The sequence below is a fragment of the Triticum aestivum genome, chromosome 7B (genome assembly GCF_018294505.1).
Source record: "Triticum aestivum cultivar Chinese Spring chromosome 7B, IWGSC CS RefSeq v2.1, whole genome shotgun sequence".
Classification (NCBI taxonomy): domain Eukaryota; kingdom Viridiplantae; phylum Streptophyta; class Magnoliopsida; order Poales; family Poaceae; genus Triticum; species Triticum aestivum.
Genome location: NC_057813.1, coordinates 745,049,533 through 745,069,285, shown reverse-complemented (window position 1 = coordinate 745,069,285; position 19,753 = coordinate 745,049,533). Strand labels below are relative to the sequence as shown.

Sequence of the window (19,753 nt, the reverse complement as noted above, 5' to 3'; positions counted from 1 at the left end):
GCCTGCCTAAATTTTGTTCATTCACATCACTGAACTCTATTTTTTTTGTTCATTCCTGAGCCTGCGTCAAAATTAGTCAGTATTTATGTGGCCATTGAACTCTAATTTGTCGTGGGCAGTGTGTGCCTTTGAATTTTGTAAGCCTGCTGTTGTGTCCTTGAAGGCTAAGGAATTGTTTCATGTGTTGAAGGCTAAGGAATGGCTAGCCCGTCAGTGTGCATCATGTTTTTTTCCTGCAAATCCCTTTTGAATTTGATAGCATATACAAATTCCTTTGAATTGTTTCCTGTGTTTGAAGGCTAAGGATTGGATGATTTTGTGTGTGTATGTTTGTAGCATCCTTACTGTTTTTATGTTCTGTTTTAACTTTGCCCTTGAAGCCTCCACGGTAGAAAATGCAAAAAACTGATCATATAGCTTTGAGCCATCATGTTTGTCAACAACAACAACTCATACAGTAGAAAATCAGTTAGTATTTGTGGTCATCCAACTCGAAAGTTGTTGCAGCAGTGTTCATCATTGGAGGCTCATACAGTAGAATGCACTTCATGAATTGAATGGTTTGCCTCCAACTAGCATATCGCAGTTTGTTTTGTTTGTATGAAACAGTTTTCAGAGTTTGATGTCATGGGAAGTTGTTGAGTGTGTAATTTTTCCGAAGTTGGCTCTGTAATTTTTTCAGAAGATGACTCTATATTTTTTTCCAGAGAATACATCATGTGTTTTTCAGTTTTTCTAGTCTATTCAGGGAGCATGCATTTTATATTTTGAGAGAGTGTGACTCACCAGTTAGTATTCAGAGAGGATCATTTTCTTTATTTTTTATTTTCTCAAGCTACTTTATGTCCAATGCTTTTGCCTGCCCTACTGTAAGCGCACGATCAGTCGACCAAGTCTGTTTTTGTCTACAAAATCACTTCATGTAGCTCAAACGAGGGGGATTAGTCAATGTTCAGATAGGTTGATTCATGATTTTTCTGTAATTTTGAGTAATCCGTTTTTTATCAGAGAGTTGACCATCAGTCTATGTTCAGAGTTTTTTCGTACTAATGAGTAAATGCTTAGAGAAGATGACTTGATCTTTTTTTCTTTTCCTAGTAGTAGTAACACCATTACTTTTTTTAACTCAGTTCTTTGTTTGTGTCTTTTTAAACAGGAGATTTGAAACAAAGATAGAATTCCTGAGCCTTTGGAGTCAAACAACAATAGTCAAAAGGATGTTTCAGGGGATGATAGCGTGGATGAACAAGACGAGCTAAGTATAGTTGATACGACAGAACTAGATGCATCAGACGGCATGTTGATCGATGGCTTAAGATCATTTGTAATGTGTCTTGAACTAGAAGAAGCTTGTGTTCTTTTCTTTACTTGAGTTGTTTTTCAAAAGTTCAATCGTCTAAAAGAAAGTTTACTTTAATTTTCTACAGTTACAGAAAAGACAAGAGAGGAAGCAGGAGAGAAGTGCTTTGAAAGAGAAAAAGAAGAAGGTAACTTTGTGCTTTTCAATTTTTTTCATTGTTAACATTTTGTGAGACAAAAACAACAAATCTTGAACGCTTGCTATTTATTCCATTTCCAGAGGAGAAAGCCAAAGGAAGGAAAAGCCAAACCGCACATTAACAAAGAAAGAGCAACTGCATACAACAGATTTAGCATTGGATATTTCGCAAAGATTGTTGACGTTGTGTGTAAAAGCAATCATAGGATGGAGGTTGTGAGGAATGGTGGTTTTGGATAGTTACTTGAGCTAGATGATTGTTATGTTCCACGGCCATTCGCACAGTGGGTCGCGGGCAACATATCCACAAAAGATGAATCAATTGTACTTGATGGGAAATCAATTCCTCTCAACCCTGAAGCTGTATCATTAATTCTTGGTATACCAGCAGGCAGAACAAAGATCAGCGTGCTAGACGAGGAATCTGGGAAAGCAGAGTTTCTATCACTATTTGGGCTAACAGATCTCCCATCCATAAGTTTCTTCGGGAACAAGCTTATGAAGGAAGAGCGGCCTGACGACGTTTATCTTCGCTGCTTCTTGACTGTAGCACTAGCAACCTTCTTGTGTCCCACATCCAACACAAAACCAAGCACAAAATACCTGGGAGCACTCGTGGATGTGTCAAAGTCAAGAGATCTTGATTGGTGCTCATTTGTACATACCTGGAATATGTCTTATGTCAAGAAGTACCAAACAGACAAGCTCAAGCAGAAACGGATAACAACGACTTTGGGAGGCTGCATATATCAGCCAGCAGTATGCTCCTTCTTTTTTTGTTCATATTAAACTTTTTTTGGTTACTTTTTTTAATTTTGGGAGTACTGTGTTCTCATCAAACATACTGAAGTGTTTCTTTTTGTTTCTTTTTGTTGTGTTTTTTGCCGGTTCGGTGTCTAGACTTCAACAATTTTGGATCAATAACAATACCTCCAGCACTACCTAGAATTTGTTTCTGGAAAGGACAAACCATTAAACATTTCAGCAATATGCTCCTCAGGAAAGATGGACTCTACGGAGCTCTTCAAGTAAATATCATATTTTGTTTTGCTATTGTTGTATTCTCTGTTTTATGTGTATCTTTTTGTTGCTCACATCTACTCCTATTATGTTTGTTTATGATTTTCCCATTTTTTTGGCAGATAAAAAATGAGGCAGAAACTTGCTACGCAGAAACTGACGGTGCATGGGCAAGCACCGCCAAGAACTCAAACATAAGAAAAGCTATACAAAGGGTGTTAGGCAACTCTTTTTCAGAAAAGGTAAAGTGCATCAGGATTGATTGAGACAGCACCTTCAATAGTGCTTTTTAGTTATTTTGGTTTCCTTTTTTCCTATATTTTTTTGAATTTTTTTGTGGATTTTTTTCTGCTTGTTAGATCAAAGAAGATAAATTCCTCAATTTCCAGGAGCGCGTAAAGGATCAAAACTTGACCACATGCCTGATAGCAAAACAAGTGTTGCTTGATACTTTGAACATTGTCTCTTCTTCTTGTAATGGCTCTCAACATACAGAGAAGTTAGAGTCATCCGACCATTTATACATGCCAACTGACGAAGATAATGGGTCTGGCAGTACTATTAGAGTTGATTCTAATGGGATTGAAATGGGCAGTGGTGTGTTATTACACCGTTTTTTTCTCATGTTGTGTTTTTCTGTATTAAGACCCCCACTATATTTCTGGCAGATCAAAGAGGCAGGAAGAGGAGAGTGAAGACTAGTACATAGCAGTCAATATCTTCAACAACCAAGGACATATCGTTGCAAGATAAAATAAAGGTACTTTTGGCTTTGTATTTAGTCCTTTTTTTAATTATTTTTTTGTTTTTTGTGTGTTTGATTTTTGGTTCATTTTTTCTGCACCAAATGACCATGACCACAGCCCCAGCAAAGCACTCTTGAAGTTGACAGAAAAGGAGGGAAATCTGATTTGCATCCAGTAACATGGAATGCTCCTACAAATGAGCACAAAGATCAAGTTGAAATGGTTAGTTTCAAGTAAAGAACAAACATCTAACATTCTTATTCTTTTCCTACTTTTTTTGTCATTTATCATGCAAGTTTGTAAACTAATTCGCCAGGAAGCAAATTATGAAAATGGTAAAGGATGTACACATACAGGAACAGCAGTAGAACACATTTTTATTTTCTAATATTTTGTCTTACATTTTTTTCTTTTTAGCCTTCTGCATATAACCCTGACAACAACCATATCTTTTTTTTTATTTTTTCTTGTTTTGGGGCAGGGAGAAAGCACAAACAAGGTTGGCCGTGTTAAACACAACCAAGACACAAATATAATGTATGTACATAGCAATATCCTCGAGCGCAATGTCAACGATTGTCCTAATGAAATAGAAGCACTAGAGAAAAGCTCTAGCCTGAACTACATGCTATTGTCAGCCAGATTGGCAAAAGCAGTGATGAGCACAGAACAAGTAATCAATTCAAAGGAAGTATCTAGCAGAGATGTACACACAGCATTTGCAGGGTTTCAACATAACACTGTTAACAACAATAAAACACAGGTAATCTTCCTGAGGAATTCATTTTGAAGTTCTGTCTTACTGTCCCATTTGTGCTTTTTTATAATACTTTTGATCTAGGTTGTGCTTTTTATATACACCCACGACTGAACCTTTTGTTTCTTCCACAACCATATCATTGTGTAGATACCAGTCCCGTTGACCAACGAAAAGAGAAGCAAGCAGTTGTACCTGAATGCATGCACCTTCAAACCAACAATGACAAAGGTTTTACTCGAGGGGAAAACTTTCACACATTCAGCCTCGTGACAAAATTACTCATCAACACATCATTTTTCGACAAAGATTTTCTGATTGCCTTGTTTTTTCATTTACTTATTTTTTTAATTTATTTTTTTCAGATGGAAATACTATGGATGTCAGGGATTACAATAAGTGTGTTGAACTTGATATAGATATCAATATAGCACCATCAAACGGTACTGCCTACACTTTTTTTGAGCAGTCATGATTTTGTCTCTTTATTTTGTGCTGGCATCAATTCTCTTCTCATTATTTTTGTGTCTTTTTTTCTCTTTTCCTGACGATGGGATAGACGATAAGCAACAACACATTAAAGAGTTCCAAGACACATTGCACCCATTAGACATTGCAAGGCAAAAGTACTTCTTTGCAGACGATATGACACCTAGCTGCGGGATACTTCTAGACCATGATGATTGTGGCAATCAAATAACAGAGCCAGAATTGTGGCGCCCATTACAGATGAACTTGGAAGAATATAATGCTCAAATAGAGGTAATTGGTTTCTCCGCACCTAGTCCTTTTTTTTGTGTTTGAGTTTTCATTTTTTTCTTTTTTGCATACACACCATTTTCCCGTGCTACAAAATTCACCCACTTATATTTCAACATTTGTAGGAAGCAAAGAAGAAATATACATGGAATGCAAGCAAGGATGTCATCGAAGGACACACCTTGCAGGTACCATCTTTTTGCCAAGTACACACTACAAATTCAAACCAAATTTGTTGTAGTAAATCTCCTACTGTTTTTGGTATTCATCTTTTTTTCTTCGTGTTTTCATAGGATGAGCAAGAAGTGCAGGGAGATTCGTCCATATACTGTGCCTAGAGACAGCCTGTGTCCACAGCCATTTGCAAGTACAGAGACTTTCTTGCCTAGTTCATAGAAAAGGATGGCATCGTCGACTTCGTATGTCTTTTTTTCCCAAAAAATACTGTTTTTGTTTTCTTTGCTTTTTATGCTTTTCTAAACACCCCAGTTTTTTATGTTTTCTTTTGCATACACAACAAAACTTTCATTCAGACATCCCCTGTTGCACGCATGTCACACTCTTGGGACAGAGCAACAACATGCTACTCCCCGGTGGGCAAATGGGACAGTGAGAACACTGAAAGTCCTATACACAAGCACAAGAAGGTATCATCAAAATTCTTCCTGTTTTTTTACAAACTTGTTTTTTACAAAAAAATTGATCTCGAAATTTGTGCTTCACTCTTTTGATTTGTTGGTGAACATGTCCCTTTCAACATTATTTGTGCCTTTGCAGAGATATTCAGCAACATCAATTTTTGGCAAGTGGCTTTTTCAGATGATTATGTTGAAGATGATGATAAAAAAGTTACTAAAGAGCAACCAATCCCTGTAAGTGACTACCTTCATGAAAATTTGATAAACAATTTTTTCCTTTTTCATGGAGCTCTCTTGACCCCTTTCTTTTGTGTAGCATCATCTTTTTTTTCCTGTCATACATTCTAACAATAAATTGTGTGTGCATGATTTTTTGTAGGTGTCTCCGGATGTTCAAGTTTTGGGGGAGAGATCATTCAATGGTTCATGCTCTAGTATGGTAAACACGGCAGACAACTTATACAACACGAAGCTTTCTTTAGGCTCTTCATCAAGGGATAAAGAGAATTTGCCTCCAAAAAGGATAATACACCCAAGCAAGTTTCTCTGCTCTCCATATGATCACAATGAGAGAGGACCTCTTCAGCCTCATGAGATAGAACTACACAAGGGAATAGTGGCACTTAGCAAAGTTGAACCTCACAGAAGGTTTTTTTTTCTAAACTAAGATTCTTTTTTTTTTGGCCGTGATTTTTATGGTTTCTGATTTTTTGTTGCCTTCACTAACAATACTGGTGGTTAAACCACCTGCAGCCAAGTTGTTGTCTTGATTGATAAAACCACCCTTTTCCTTGGACAACTCGGTGATTCATTTGATGCGGCTGGTCATGTGGAAGCTTATGTTTTCAATGTTTTTTGTCGGATCCTGTTTCGAGAAAATCATCCAAGGAGGTCAAAAAGACACTACTTCTTCACTACACTAGGTGTAAGTACAAATAAATTCAATTTTCAAGCACATCTCAACATTTTTCTACTGAGGATTTTTTTTGTACAAAACTTTACTGGACTTCTTGGGTGGAAGCTCAACAATTAAATTTTGCTCTTCCACAAAACCAGGATTATTTTCTTGCGAGTTGGTCCTCTGAAGAAGGAAGGAGGGAAATGAGGAGAAAAGCACTTAGAAGCTTCAATGGAGCTGGGAAAGCATTGCCTCTACACGAAAGTGAACGTGTACGGTTGATTGCACGAGACTATATTTTTAATTTTTCTTTTTTTTTCTTTTTTAGTATTGTTGATTGTTTTTTTTGCAATCAATTTTTTTGCAACCTAATTCTGTATACAAAAAATGCAGATGTTCTTTCCGTCAGTTCATGGTGAGCATTGGTTTTTGTTCGTTGTCGACATTATAGCAAGAAAATTTGTCTTCCTAGATTCATATTATGAAGGGAACACACCATTTCATATCGGGATCAGAGATTTGATGGTTAAAACACTTTTCCTAATCTTTTTCTTTTTTATTGCTTGTCAAATTAAGCTGCTAATACCCACACCCATTTCCATTTTTGTTGTGTTGCTAATCATAATTGTATTTGTTTTTATTTTTGTCATTAGATAAATAATTTCATAAAAACATGGGAAGAATCTAATTTGAGAGGGATGGGTTTCAGAAAGTTTGGTGTAGAGTACCCAAACATGTCAAAGCAAATAGGAAGGTAAAAACTAGCTAATTCGTGTAAACATAAATTCACAACTACTGTTTTTATTTTTTTAATTCTTTTGTTGTTAAATTTTATGCAAAAAACACAGCGATGCATGTGGGATTTTTGGTCTTAAGTGGATGCAAACTTGGGCTTCACGAAATCCTCTACAGCGACAGTTAACGATGAACGACGTAGCAGATGCAAGGGTCAGATTTGCTGTTGACATTCTGTTTAGTATTCACAACACAGAGGATAAAGGCAAAGCACTAGTCAAGAACTTTGCATGGTAAATTGGCATGTTTTTACTTCTTCCATTCAAGCATACTTGTTCTTCTTTTTTCTTTTTTTAGCAAATGACTTATGATACAAAATTGTTTATCTTTTTCTTCTGTCTTCCATTTTTTGTGTATTTTTTTTGCGTTTGCCACTGTAAACAAAGTTTGTTTTTGTGATTTTCTGCGATTTTTGAGGTTACTAACTAGTTTTTTTTGTACTTCTTCAGAAGGTCAAGCAGCCAATCAACTATAACATTTGTTTGTAATGCATGGAGGAATACTACAAGAAGGGCTTTCAGCAAGATGATAAAAAACAATCACGAAAGTTTAACAACATCACACAACATCCCGTATACATGGAGGAACAATATGATTTTCTTTTTTTGAAAGCGAATACAAGTTGTATAGAAGTGTCGTAGAAACTGGTCATTAACCGAAAAACAATTCGGATTGTGTCATTTTGTTTTCAGATCAATATCGAAAACATCAGTTCTTACAGTGTTCTTTTTCTTTTTTTATTTGTTTTTATGTTCGATTATTTTCAGTATCCCTCTTTTTCTAACATTTTTTATGTATTCTGATGCGGCACATGTACATTATTTTTTGACCTTGTTCATTTGTTTTCTATCATTTTCACCCATCATTTCTTTGGTGCAGGATTTCAAAATTCTTTTTGCGCACGGAATCTACAACACAAGTGAAAAAGTGCATGAAAATTTTCCAAGGGACATACTGTGTTAAGGTCAGTGTTCCTACCCCAACAGGAAAGCAATTTTTGTTTGCTTGTTTTTGTCTACCAGTACTCAAATTTAAACAGTAGCAAAAGCGATATCATCCATGAACATTCATAGTTCCTTCTTGCTTTTTGTGCAGTAAGACAACAAACGACCCAAACTTTAGCCAATCTACATTTTATTTCAGTCATCACTTGCATATTTTTTGCCTTCTTGAACTTCCAGCACCCAAAATTTTATTTTTATTTTCTTACCCTCTTCCTCGGGTTTCCACCAGCTGGTTGCTTGCCTGTAGATGTCCCAGATGAGGCTGCAAAATTTTATAGGCCATAAACATTTTTTGTAATGCAGTAAAACCAGGTAACACAAAAAAGAGAGAAAGTTTTTTTATGAAAAAACCTGAGGCTTGTTTGGGGCAGTACAAGAACTTTTATAATGATTATGCTTCCCACACCGACTACACGTGACTTTCTGTTTAGATGCTAAACTTTCCATGAAAGTTTTGTAACGACCTTTTTGTGGACGCCCTTTTGATACTGCAACATCAGGATCTTGAAGTTTGTCTCCATAGCCATCGGATGCGGTGCTGCATCTGTTTCTGTTGTGTCCTTGTCAACATTTGCTTGTTGCGCTTCTCCAAGTTCATCCTCTTTAGTCATCTCATCCAGCTTTTGTTGCACCCTTTCACATTCTGCTACAACATACAGATATTTTCTGTTTGTTGATGCACCGTCCGAAGCCATCTCATTGAGCCTGTTGGATAGCAGGGTATACCTTAAGTGTTGACTTCCAACAGTTAGTTCCAAAGGAACATTGAAACGGTTGTCCCGTATGTCCTTTGTATTTTTTGGCCTCCACCTGTCTATGTAATACTTTTCTGGCAGCACAGACATGTTGAGATGAGAAAGGACCCTCAAGACATGGCAACACACAATGCCATCTTTCTGAAATTTCCCACAGATACAACTGAACAACTGTTGCTGCAAGTTGACAATCACAACAAATCTTCGCGTTCTGAAATCTTTTTCAGCTAGCATTGGTGTCTTGTAGACTTCATACTTCACATTTCTCTCAACCTCTTCAACATGCAAATTCAGCACAAACTTTATCTATTTTTGGAATCTGTAAAATATCTTTCTGTTGTACATTTTTGCAGCTTGTATCTCAAGCTCACTTCGTACCCAGAATGTCGACGAAGTTGTTCTTGTGATAGAGTCTTGCTGCCTCTCCTTATCTTGTATGGTCTCTGAAATCTTCTGGTACTCTTGGAGGAAGCTGATCACATTGTGAGTTGACGTGATGTTGTCCTTGAAAATGGCATTGGTGACTTCACTACGCGCAGTAGAGTGAATGAAGGGGAAGAAGTCCGTCTTGAAATACACAAGGACAAACCTTTTCCTTTTCTTCCACATGATATGAAAATACTTCACATGCCCAATGTTGTATTTCTCCACCATTTCTGTCCACAATTGCTCAAACTCAGCCACTGTCAGAGAGTTGTGAATGATGTCACTGAAATCATCATGTAGTGTCTTATGTGTTGCAAAAGTCCTAGTACATTTTTCCTCAACCTTCTTTTTAATATGAAACAAACAACGCCTGTGGCAGATATGCGGGAAAACTAAAGGAATAGCTGTGTTCATCCCAGCATCATCGTCTGTTATGATTGTGGACGGAGATTTCCCACCGATGCAATGCAAGAATGTCTCAAACAACTATTGAAAGGTGTCAGCTGTTTCATTCTCTATGATAGAGCAAGCAAACAAACAGTTCTGGCCATGTCCCGTGACACCAACAAAGGGAGCAAACGGGAGGTTGTATCTGTTTGTCTTGAATGTTGTGTCGAAGCTGAGGCAATCGCCATACAGCTCATACATTTTCCTAGGATATCTGTCAGCCCAGAAAATGCACAAAACTTTACTTGCGTCATCAGGGACTTTATTTGTTTTGAACGCATAGTAAAACTGTGGATCGTCAGCTTGTCTCTTCCTGAAATATGTGAGCACCTGCATCATGTCATTTTGATTGCTCTCTTTGCCAATGGCTGTTCTAACATTCCTTACATGCTTTTTGGTGTAAGGAGTGTTCCCGCCTCTCAAGTAACTTAGGATTGCTATTATTTGTCTTGTTTGTAGCTTCACAGCATTGAAAGTTCGGATTAGGAGCTTCTCGTCGTCTGTCATGTAGTTATGAGAACGAAGGTATTTCACTTCTGTGTGAGGACTCAAATCATGGTTGTGCTCTAGGTTTATGGTTGTTATCACCCACTTCTCATCCTTCTTGGTGACAATAAGCTGAGCTTTACATCCTGTTATTGCAATGGTGTTTGCTTTTTTCTTCCTTGCGTTGCGATAGGGCTCTTGTCCTGTCTTCTGTTGCCTTGTGTCACTTCGTTTCTTCTTCCTATTCTCTTGTTCTTCTTCATCAATTAGTCTTCCTGACCGATTGCACTTGAAAGTTACCCGAGTTGCTGCACTGCCTCCTTGTTTCTTGCCACAATAGCGAGATGCTTTAATCACAGAAAACCAGCAATTGAGGCATACTCATTGTAAAAGTTGTAAGCTGCATCATCCGTATCAAAGACCATGTCCACATGGGGTACGTGATGGCTGCGCACTTCTTGGCTAGCACTTTGAGCAGCTTCTATACTGTCATTTTCAAGGAATATCAGTATGTCTTCCTGTGTTAATTTTTGAACTTCACCAGCTGTACCACTGTTCTCTTGTTCTCCAGCAGTTGTAACAGCAATTTCAGAGGCCTTTTGCAACAACGACGAAGAAAGATCATCCTCGGAATCAGAATCATTGTCAGAAGCAATCTCATTTGAGACCATAGAGCCGTTTTTGTTTCCTCCTGCTTCTGTCTGCATTTCATTGTCCCAGTTCAAATCATTCAAGCTTTCTGAAAATCGATTGTCAACAAAAGGTTCAAGATCTATATCATGCTGGTCATCGACTTCAGATGTATGCTGAGCTCCACCGCCCGCATGTGCTTGGAATGGATCTTCTGAAGATACACTGTATCGCCCAGTTATCATGTACATATCGTTCTGTAGAGAGAATTTTTTTATAGTTATACACAGCAGTCAAACAATTTTTGTTTAGGGGACATGGACACAAGTTTAAGAAGGAAAAAACATACCTCAGTACGAACAAGGCGATCTTCTTGTGATTGAGATGATGCATTTCTAGCACCCTGAAAAGTAAGACAACACTAGTTAGTTTCGTTTTTGTTTGATGTTTTTTATGTTTGTGGGTTTATTTTCGTAAGTTAGTACAATTTTTATCTACGTCAAGCAAACACGAGTATGTTAGTAGAGAACCTCTTCTTCAGCAGCAAGTAGGAGTTGCATGTATGACATAGGGGCTTCATAAGCGACCTTGTTTGCCTGCATCATTATTTCTTGTAAAACAATCGTAGTAGATTTTCTTTTTTTTATCCCATTTTCTCTAGACTGTAAACACTTACAGGGGGTTGGAGCACAGCAGACACTTGGTTGTACTCACCCACTGAAGTATGTGCACCCAGGTTCACAGGCAAGTTTGCCTGCACAAAGAAGTTTTAACATTAACAGAAATGTCTACTGACAATTTGAAAAGCAATTTTTTTTCAAAGAGCACAGAAATACCTGTGTATTGCCTTGACTATTGAAGATACCATACATAGTTGCACTCACTGGAATATTCAGGGCATTCCTTTGTGTTCTGTTAATATAAGCATGTGGAAGCCTTCGATTTTGCATCCAGGGGTGTGTATGTTGCATCCCTTGGTTCCAAGCACCAGAATTCAGCCACTGTTGCTGCTGGCTATTTTGCCCCCCTGTGTTTTTTTGTGTTTCCCCATAATAGTACAACAGATCAGACATGAAATTTCCGTAACCAAATAACCAGAATAGTTCAAGCAAGATTCAGAAGTTCATTTAAATTTCATTTGCTTTTTTTTGTAGTCACTAACCCGAGAACCAAACATAGTAGCTCCATAGGGATCAAGAACAGCTGCAATCAATGTCAAGAGTTTCTTTGTCAGGTATATGAAGGATGCAGCACCTAGGAAGAAAGCTCCATGTTTTTTTACGAATTTGCTCCTATGGGGGTTGTTCTGTATGTTTATTATTGACTTCCTTTTTTGCCTTTTTGTGTTTTGACAATAGAATTCTGAAGAATAAAAGGGCAAGATAGTACAAGAACAGAGACAAGAATGCATGATCTGGGCAAGGAGAGACAAGAATCCTAGATCCGGAGAGGGGAGAAGCATGCATACCCTGGTGAGTGCTTTGTGCCCTCTGATCTGTTCCTGCTCCTTGCTTCTCCTTGCCTGCATCCATGTTTTTCTTGTCTTCTCTCTCTGCTCCTTGCTTCTCCTTGCCTTCTTCGACCATATCAGCTTCCTTCCTCTGCTCACATTGCCATTTTTGAGGGGAAATGTTTGTGCCCTGGCGGCTGGGGCTGGAGGAGGAAGGAGGAGGAGTGGGGGTGGTTGGGGGGTGAGGGTTTGTGATTTTTGTGGACGGGGGGCTGGGACATGTGCTGTGACAGGGAGGAACAAAAAGCAACGCAGCTTTTTTGATCCTGTACAGCTGGGCAAGGGCTTTATTTTGTCTTTTTCTGTTTTTTTGTAAAGCAATAACAACCTTTTAGTCAAAAAGGCCCAACAAGAACAATCAAAACAAACAAGCCAAAAGGCCCACAAATAACAACAGAACAGCCCACAAATAACAACAGAACAAAGGGCCTGGGATTGGATTCGGCCCAATTCGGCTTTGTGCGGGAGAGAAAGGAGGCTGGCTCGGGCCTGCCTAATGATCGGGCTGAGACAAATAGCACACGACGTCATCACCACTTCATTCGACTGAGACCAATCTATTTCTCAGTCGAATGAGTTCCAGGCGATCCCTTAAAAGTTCTGGTTGTTTCCCTAAAAATAGTTCAAAGTATTTTCCATAAAAAGAAGTTAATGTCTTCTCATTTCGAGGGGACAAACCTGCCATCTTGGGCGACTCTATCGGATAGTTATGTCCACCTAAAACAACTAGACTAGGTTCACCGTCCATCATGTTGTACAAGCAATAGCTAGGATATTTATAGCCATGTTTTCGGCAGTCGGAACAATTGCACCATGGGCGGGTAGGATGGAACCTTGCCAAGTTGTCGCCAAGAAGGAGCACACGGTTCCCTTGGAACATTTGATCTGACAAACCTCCGAGAAGGAACACACGGTTCCCTTGGAACATCTAATCTGGCAAACCTCCCACCACAAGCGCTCTTGATCTTGTTTGGCCAAGGACAAGGACCTGGCCACCCAAGTCCATGATCTCAGACCACGGGCCCCTCTGCAAGTCCGCCTCGAACACCTGTAGATCCATCATGTGATGGTCAAACTTGGTCCTATATGCTTGTAAAGGGATTCTCCACCGCACCATTAGTAGGTTTTGCTTGTTGGAAGACGAGACCAGGTGGTAATGGTAAACTACCGTGGCCCCTGCTGTCATAGTTGGCCCTTCCTTGATGGCATGCTCAACACGATTCCATGTTTGAGATAGCGGCATCTCTTCGATGGCTAAATCACAGGCAAAGAGATTCTCTGTACAACTCAAAGCAAATATCTTTCCACGATGAAAGGCTATGTCCATGTAGATTAAGTCACAGCCATGGCGCTGATGACCACACGCATAAGCTACACTCGACCATGAACGTGTCACCAGCACCAGCTCTTGGTGGTCGTTGTCGGTGTCAAAACTGGCGGATCTCGGGTAGGGGGCCCCGAACTGTGTATCTAAGGCTAATGGTAACAGAGGCAGGGGACACGATGTTTTACCCAGGTTCAGGCCCTCTCGATGGAGGTAATACCCTACTTCCTGCTTGATTGATCTTGATGATATGAGTATTACAGGAGTTGATCTACCACGAGATTGTAGAGGCTAAACCCTAGGAGCTAGCCTACGATTATGATTGTTCTTGTCCTACGGACTAAACCCTCCGGTTTATATAGACACCGGAGGAGGCTAGGGTTAAATAGAGTCGGTTACAGAGAAGGAGATCGAACATCCGAATCGCCAAGCTTGCCTTCCACGCAAAGGAGAGTCCCATCCGGACACGGGACAAAGTCTTGAATCTTGTATCTTCATAGTCCAACAGTCCGACCAAAGTATATAGTCTGGCTGTCCAGATACCCCCTTATCCAGGACTACCTCAGTAGCCCCTGAACCAGGCTTCAACGACGATGAGTCCGGCGCGCAGATTGTCTTCGGCATTGCAAGGCGGGTTCCATCTCCGAATACTCCAAGATAAACTTCGAACACATGAATCGTGTCCGGCTCTGCAAAATAAATTCCACATACCACCGCAGAGAGAACAATATTCCACAAATATAATCTGCTGACAACTTTAGATATCGTGACGTCACACCATGGCTGAGTCATCATTCGAACCGTTTTTTCCACAACCAGCAACCGCACATATTGCGAGGCAATTTCCTTGGCACGTCTTGTCGAAGCAGAGATCGTGTCCCCTTATCACGGGATTCTCATTAATACGGGTACGGGTAACCCAACCATGCCATTTAACGCGGAGCTCGGAAAATAAGCGATTTTAACGGACAAGCGGGGAGGCGCACAGTTTTTGCCACCTCTATAAAGAGACAAGGATCCCCCATTCTTTCCCACGCCTTCTTCCTCCTTTGCTTATCCATCCTCACACTCTCGAGCCCCAGCGCCCAAGTTCTCACCTTCTCCGTAGGACCATTGGCAGTATGTCCGGAGCGGGAGGCAAATGGATGGCCTCCTCTGTCACGGAGGAGGACATTACCAAGCTTCGGGCGGCCGGATACCTGGCCGCAAACATCGCGCACAGGCTTCTGGCGGAGGGACAGATCACCCCTACTCCAAAGTCTCGGGAAAGAGTTGTATTTCTCTCTCATTTCGTCCGCGGACTAGGATTTCCACTTCATCCGTTTGTCTGCGGCTCATGTTTTACTATGGGCTAGATTTCCACGATCTAGCCCCAAATTTCATCCTCAACATCTCGGCGTTTATCGTCGTGTGCGAGGCCTTCCTCCGCATCAAACCCCACTTCGGGCTATGGTTATAAATCTTCTGCGTGAAGCCGAAGATCATGAGCAGCCAACAAGCGGAGTGCGGAGGCGCCATGGTGGGAAAAATGCCCAATGTTACCTGGCTTGACGGCTCCTTCATGGAGACCGTGAAAGGGTGGCAATTGGGGTGGTTCTACGTCACCGAGCCGCGCGATGCCAATTGGGCGGCGGCCCCCGAATTTCGATCCGGAATCCCCATGCGGCTCACCTCCCGGGAAAAGAAGGGCCTGGCCTGGGGCGAACCCGCGGAGTTGACCGGACTGCAGAACTGCATCAAAAATATGATAGAGAAGAAGATCAAGCTTGTCAACGTGGTCTAGGTCATGCTCGTTCGCCGGATCCTCCCGTGTCAAAGACGGGCATTCACACTGTGGGAGTTTGATCCGGACGAACACCGGACACTGCGAGAGCTTTTCGGTACGATGCACAAGGACGTCTGGAAGGTGCTGTTCAAGGCCACCGAAGTTCCTACTTCCACATCCGAGGACCGCGGGCTCAGTGCCACTCAGCTCGCCAATCCGGTAAGTTCTCTGAATATTACTAGATGTACCTTTCCCAGCATATTCGTGGGAGGATTTTAGGTCACCACGCTTGTCAAACAGGATTACGTGACGACGGCGGAGCAGATCGACTGCCCGGCTCGGATACCGGAAGATCCAGCAACCGCACTCCTGATAGAGATGCTAGTCTCGGCACCTTATAAGGTGCCGGAGAAGAAGGCCGAAAAGAAGGCCACGGGGACCAGGAAGGGTCTCCAGCGCAAGGTTGCACTGGACGCCTCGTCCGAAGATGATGAGGCATGCTCCTCCCACGAAGGGGAGGAGAAGAAGAGGAAGGCCGCCCCATCCGGGGAGCCCAAAAAGTCTAAGAAGGTGGCCGCGGGGACCGGGAAGGGTCTCCGGTGCAAGGCCATAATAGAATCGTCGTCCGAGTACGGCGAGGCAGATTCCTCCCACGGAGACGGGGGAAACATGAAGAAATTCGCCCTCCCCGCATTGGGGAGGAGAAGAAAAGAAAATCCGCCCCACAGGGGGAGGCTAGGACACCGAAGAAGGGAAAGGCGTCCCTTCCGGATCACTCCACCATGGTCGCCTTCAGCGAAGAGGAGTGGCTGCCCAGGGGCAAGCCCCTGGCAAGATCATAAGTATCCGCACTCTGTAATACCTTTCGTGCGACTTAACTTCATAGTTTGTTATAACACCGAACACGCGTATGCAGCCCAGCCAGGTCCCATATCAAGGTATCCTCTTCGGATGGGTCTCTGAGTGATTCGGCGATGAATTCGCTCCCGACGGCCACCTCCCCTCGACCTGCGGATGACACGGAGGTGTTGTCCCAAAGGATACCGGAACAGGGGGCGGTGGTTCTGGAGATGGCCCAAGGCGAAATTCCAGACGCCGGGAACTTGGGGGGTAAGATCCCCATAGACTATGCTGACGAGAGCCGCAGCAAATTGGGTTCCCAACCGGACACTGCACCGGAACCTCCAAAGGTTCCGGATTCAGGTAGGCAGCCCCTAGCTAAGGAGGGCGAGCCGGCCGTGCCGATGACCTCAGTCCCTCTGGAGGCATCGGATAGTTTGCTGGAAGTGCTTCGCGGCGCTTCCATTGATGAAGAGCACCGTACTCTTATGAGTACGGTGATTGAAAAGGTTCGGTCCGCCAAGAGTGGATTGACGAAGCCTCCTAACAGGCTTTGTGGTAAGTAATGAAAAGTGTGAGAAAATATCACCCGATAGGCAGTAGCCCCTGATACTCTGTTTGTTGTTCGGAAAGAAGAAACAAACGGAGGGTCAACTTTTAATCCGCAAGAGTCTAATAACAAATGTCTATGTGAATAAGCGGGTGTTGCTGCAGACCGTTGCCGCCCGCGCTGCCGAGGTCGCCGGACTCACGCGGGACCTGAAGCAGATCGAAGAGGAGCTCAGCCTCGTGAAGAGGCAGCTCGAAGAGAACAAAGGTAAGTGATACCCCTTCCATGTGTTATATAGAGGATAAAAAAATTGGTGACGTTAACAAAAAGCGTCATGATTTTTAATAGGGGCCACGATCGAAGTGGCTGCCCTGAAGAAAGCGCTATCCGAGGCCGAAGACAAGGCGGCCGTGGAGCGCACCGAGCATGAAAATCAAGATGCTCGGGTGGGCGAGGTACAACAAGAGCTCCAGGAGTTCGGCAAGAAGTTCAAGTCCTTGGAGCGTCTTCAAGACGCAAGAGTCTGAGCTTGCAAAGGCCCTCCAGAGCGTGAAAGACGCCAAGGCCAAAGCCCAAAAGGCCCTCCAGGAAATTGAATCGGCCAAGAAGATAGTGGCGGGTAAGGCATTCGTTATGCAAAGCAAGCATGTAAAGGAGGAATTTCTTTTACTTACCCGAATTCGGAGCTCTCCAGGGGCATTCGCAGATCTGCCACGCAACATATCAGATGCCACGGAGTTCTACTGTGCCGAAGAGGGGAGCTCGACGGAGAAGCTGTTCTGATCCCAATATACTGGAGCCGATCACCCGATGCCTCTGAGTGACCAACTGAAGCAATTGGTCGAACTCCATAGGGCGGCCGAACTGGCCATGAAGGACCTCATAGTTCGGATGTGGCCTGGTGAGCCCCTGCCCGACAGCTACTTCGGCCTTATAAAGCGGATGGTAAATGCATGTTCACGGCTTGACGTTATCAAGCAATCCGTCTGCATTGAGGGTGCCCGCCAGGCCTTTGCCCGTGCGAAGATGCATTGGGCCAAACTGGATGCAGAGAAGCTGGTGAAGGATGGACTGCCAGAGGGTAAGGTGCATCGCTACCTCGAGAAATATTATGATGGCGTTATGAAAGGCGCTCGCCTCGTGGCCGATGAATGTACCAAGGACATAATCTTTGAGTGAATGTACTCATGTCGTCTTTGTAAGATGAAAACGAGTTTGTTTACGATATATGGCACTTTGTTGATTTAAAATATTACCTTCTGTGCGGCTGTTTATAAAATTCTGAAAGTAGGCCAGTCTTCGGCTTCGTCCCCCACATAACTAGTACTGGGGTGTTCGTGGAAAACCCAAACACTCTTTATCCTAATTTTTGGTCCATTAAGGAGGTGTTTAGCGCAGCAAACAAGGCAATCGGACTATGCGGCTTTATAACTCTCACTTAGCCATAGAAGTCTACACTTTTAAATTTCGGCGAAGCCCCTAGTATTCGGAAAGCCGAATTGGGGCGCTATACACGCCTAAATCGGACAAGGCCGATTCCTCGCCTGAAGCGGAAAAGATCTTTAAGGATTTAAGACCTCTCGAACAGGGACTAGCTCTCGCCGCATCATGACAGTCAATTTTCGGCTTTCTCTACTGAGGTGCTCATCCGGAAGAACCGGGACACAATCGCAGTAGTTCTCCCTGCGCTAACTTAGCCGATATAACGAAATGTAAGGTACCAAAACAAGGGAGCCGGGAAAACCCAACTATTGACCCAAGACATGATTCGGAACTGATGCATATAATGCTATAAGTTCGGGGTGACGCACTGTCGAAAGTGTTCGGACTTATCTTGCCGTATTATGGGGCGCCATAAGAAGCCCCTGGCAAACTGAACGTACCAAAGTGTACGGATGCAATATAAACATTCAAGGGAGAACATGAAGATTGAAATAATAAGCCGATGTTGTATATTGTTTCCCGTTGTTATTTGAATGATACGTCAAAGCGTATGGGTACAATTAATGTGTTAAGCAGAAACAAAAAAGACTATTTGACATGTCCTATCCAAGGGCGGGCCGCATGCGGGTATGTAAAACAGGTATAACAATCGTTAACAGAGAACACCTGGGTATTCCCTTTGTATGCAAAGCCTCTTGCCTCCTTGGTTTTCCCTCCTATGATGAGTCCGATGATCAGGTTCTTTGAAGGGGCTGCCCGAAAGTAGGGTCCAGAAAGAGAAAGAAGGTTATAAAGGTATGCGGGTCTCTTGGCGGTTTAACCGCACTGTGGACCGCCTTGTCGTTGCGCCTCCGCCTATGCCCATGGTATTTTGAGTGCATAATTGTGTACGCGCGGCACAAATGCTGCCTGAGTGGGGCTAGGGCGGAGGCCGGATTGCTAGTCTCGCTCTTGGCGTGCCTGACCATCCTGTTGCAAAGTACTCCGGACTCGCTTGACGGTGTCCAGGGTTTTCATCGCCGAATTGGCGGTCTGCCGGAGAAGGCTGTTTTGTACTTCTGCCACGAGGGCCGTAGTGCTCTTCCGTACGGAGAGAGCGGTACGTGTTTCCATTGACTGTTATAACCCCGTGAGGTCCTGGCATCTTGAGCTTGAGGTATGCATAGTGTGGTACCGCATTGAATCGAGCGAATGTGGTTCGTCCAAGCAGTGCATGATAGCCACTATGGAAAGGGACGATATCAAAGATTAACTCCTCGCTTCGGAAGTTATCCAGGGATCCGAAGACCACTTCCAGTGTTATTGAGACCGTACAACGAGCCTCTACACCTGGAATTACACCTTTGAAGGTGGTTTTGGTGGGTTTGATCCTCAAGGGATCGATGCCCATTTTGCGCATTGTGTCCTGATAAAGCAGGTTCAGCCTACTGCCACCGTCCATAAGGACTCGTGTGAGGTGGAA

The 19,753-nt window shown here is 42.6% G+C and overlaps 1 protein-coding gene and 1 long non-coding RNA gene across 2 annotated transcripts; one reads left to right on the top strand and one right to left on the bottom strand.

The window, feature by feature from the left end:
• Window positions 1–6,488: 6,488 nt before the first annotated feature.
• On the top strand, window positions 6,489–7,261 carry LOC123155871 (uncharacterized). The gene is made up of 3 exons (XR_006477659.1): window positions 6,489–6,588; window positions 6,710–6,841; window positions 6,970–7,261. It is a non-coding gene; the product is annotated as an uncharacterized lncRNA (long non-coding RNA).
• Window positions 7,262–9,479: 2,218 nt separating this feature from the next.
• On the bottom strand, window positions 9,480–12,097 carry LOC123162799 (uncharacterized). Its single transcript, XM_044580562.1, has 5 exons — window positions 11,696–12,097; window positions 11,536–11,613; window positions 11,390–11,455; window positions 11,209–11,262; window positions 9,480–11,116 (listed from the first exon to the last, which is right to left on the bottom strand). Exons 1-5 carry the CDS (start codon window positions 11,930–11,932, stop codon window positions 10,583–10,585), a joined length of 969 nt encoding a protein of 322 aa, XP_044436497.1. The 5' UTR covers window positions 11,933–12,097; the 3' UTR covers window positions 9,480–10,582.
• Between the last annotated feature and the right edge of the window lie 7,656 nt (window positions 12,098–19,753).

Excerpts from the sequence above, each read along its gene's own strand:
- LOC123162799 (XM_044580562.1), bottom strand. The coding sequence starts at position 11,932 with ATGTCTGATCTGTTGTACTATTATGGGGAAACACAAAAAAACACAGGG. Across the intron at positions 11,614-11,695 it reads ATAGTCAAGGCAATACACAG|GCAAACTTGCCTGTGAACCT; the intron begins GTATTTCTGTGC and ends TTCTTTGTGCAG. Across the intron at positions 11,263-11,389 it reads TACTTGCTGCTGAAGAAGAG|GGTGCTAGAAATGCATCATC; the intron begins GTTCTCTACTAA and ends CTTACTTTTCAG.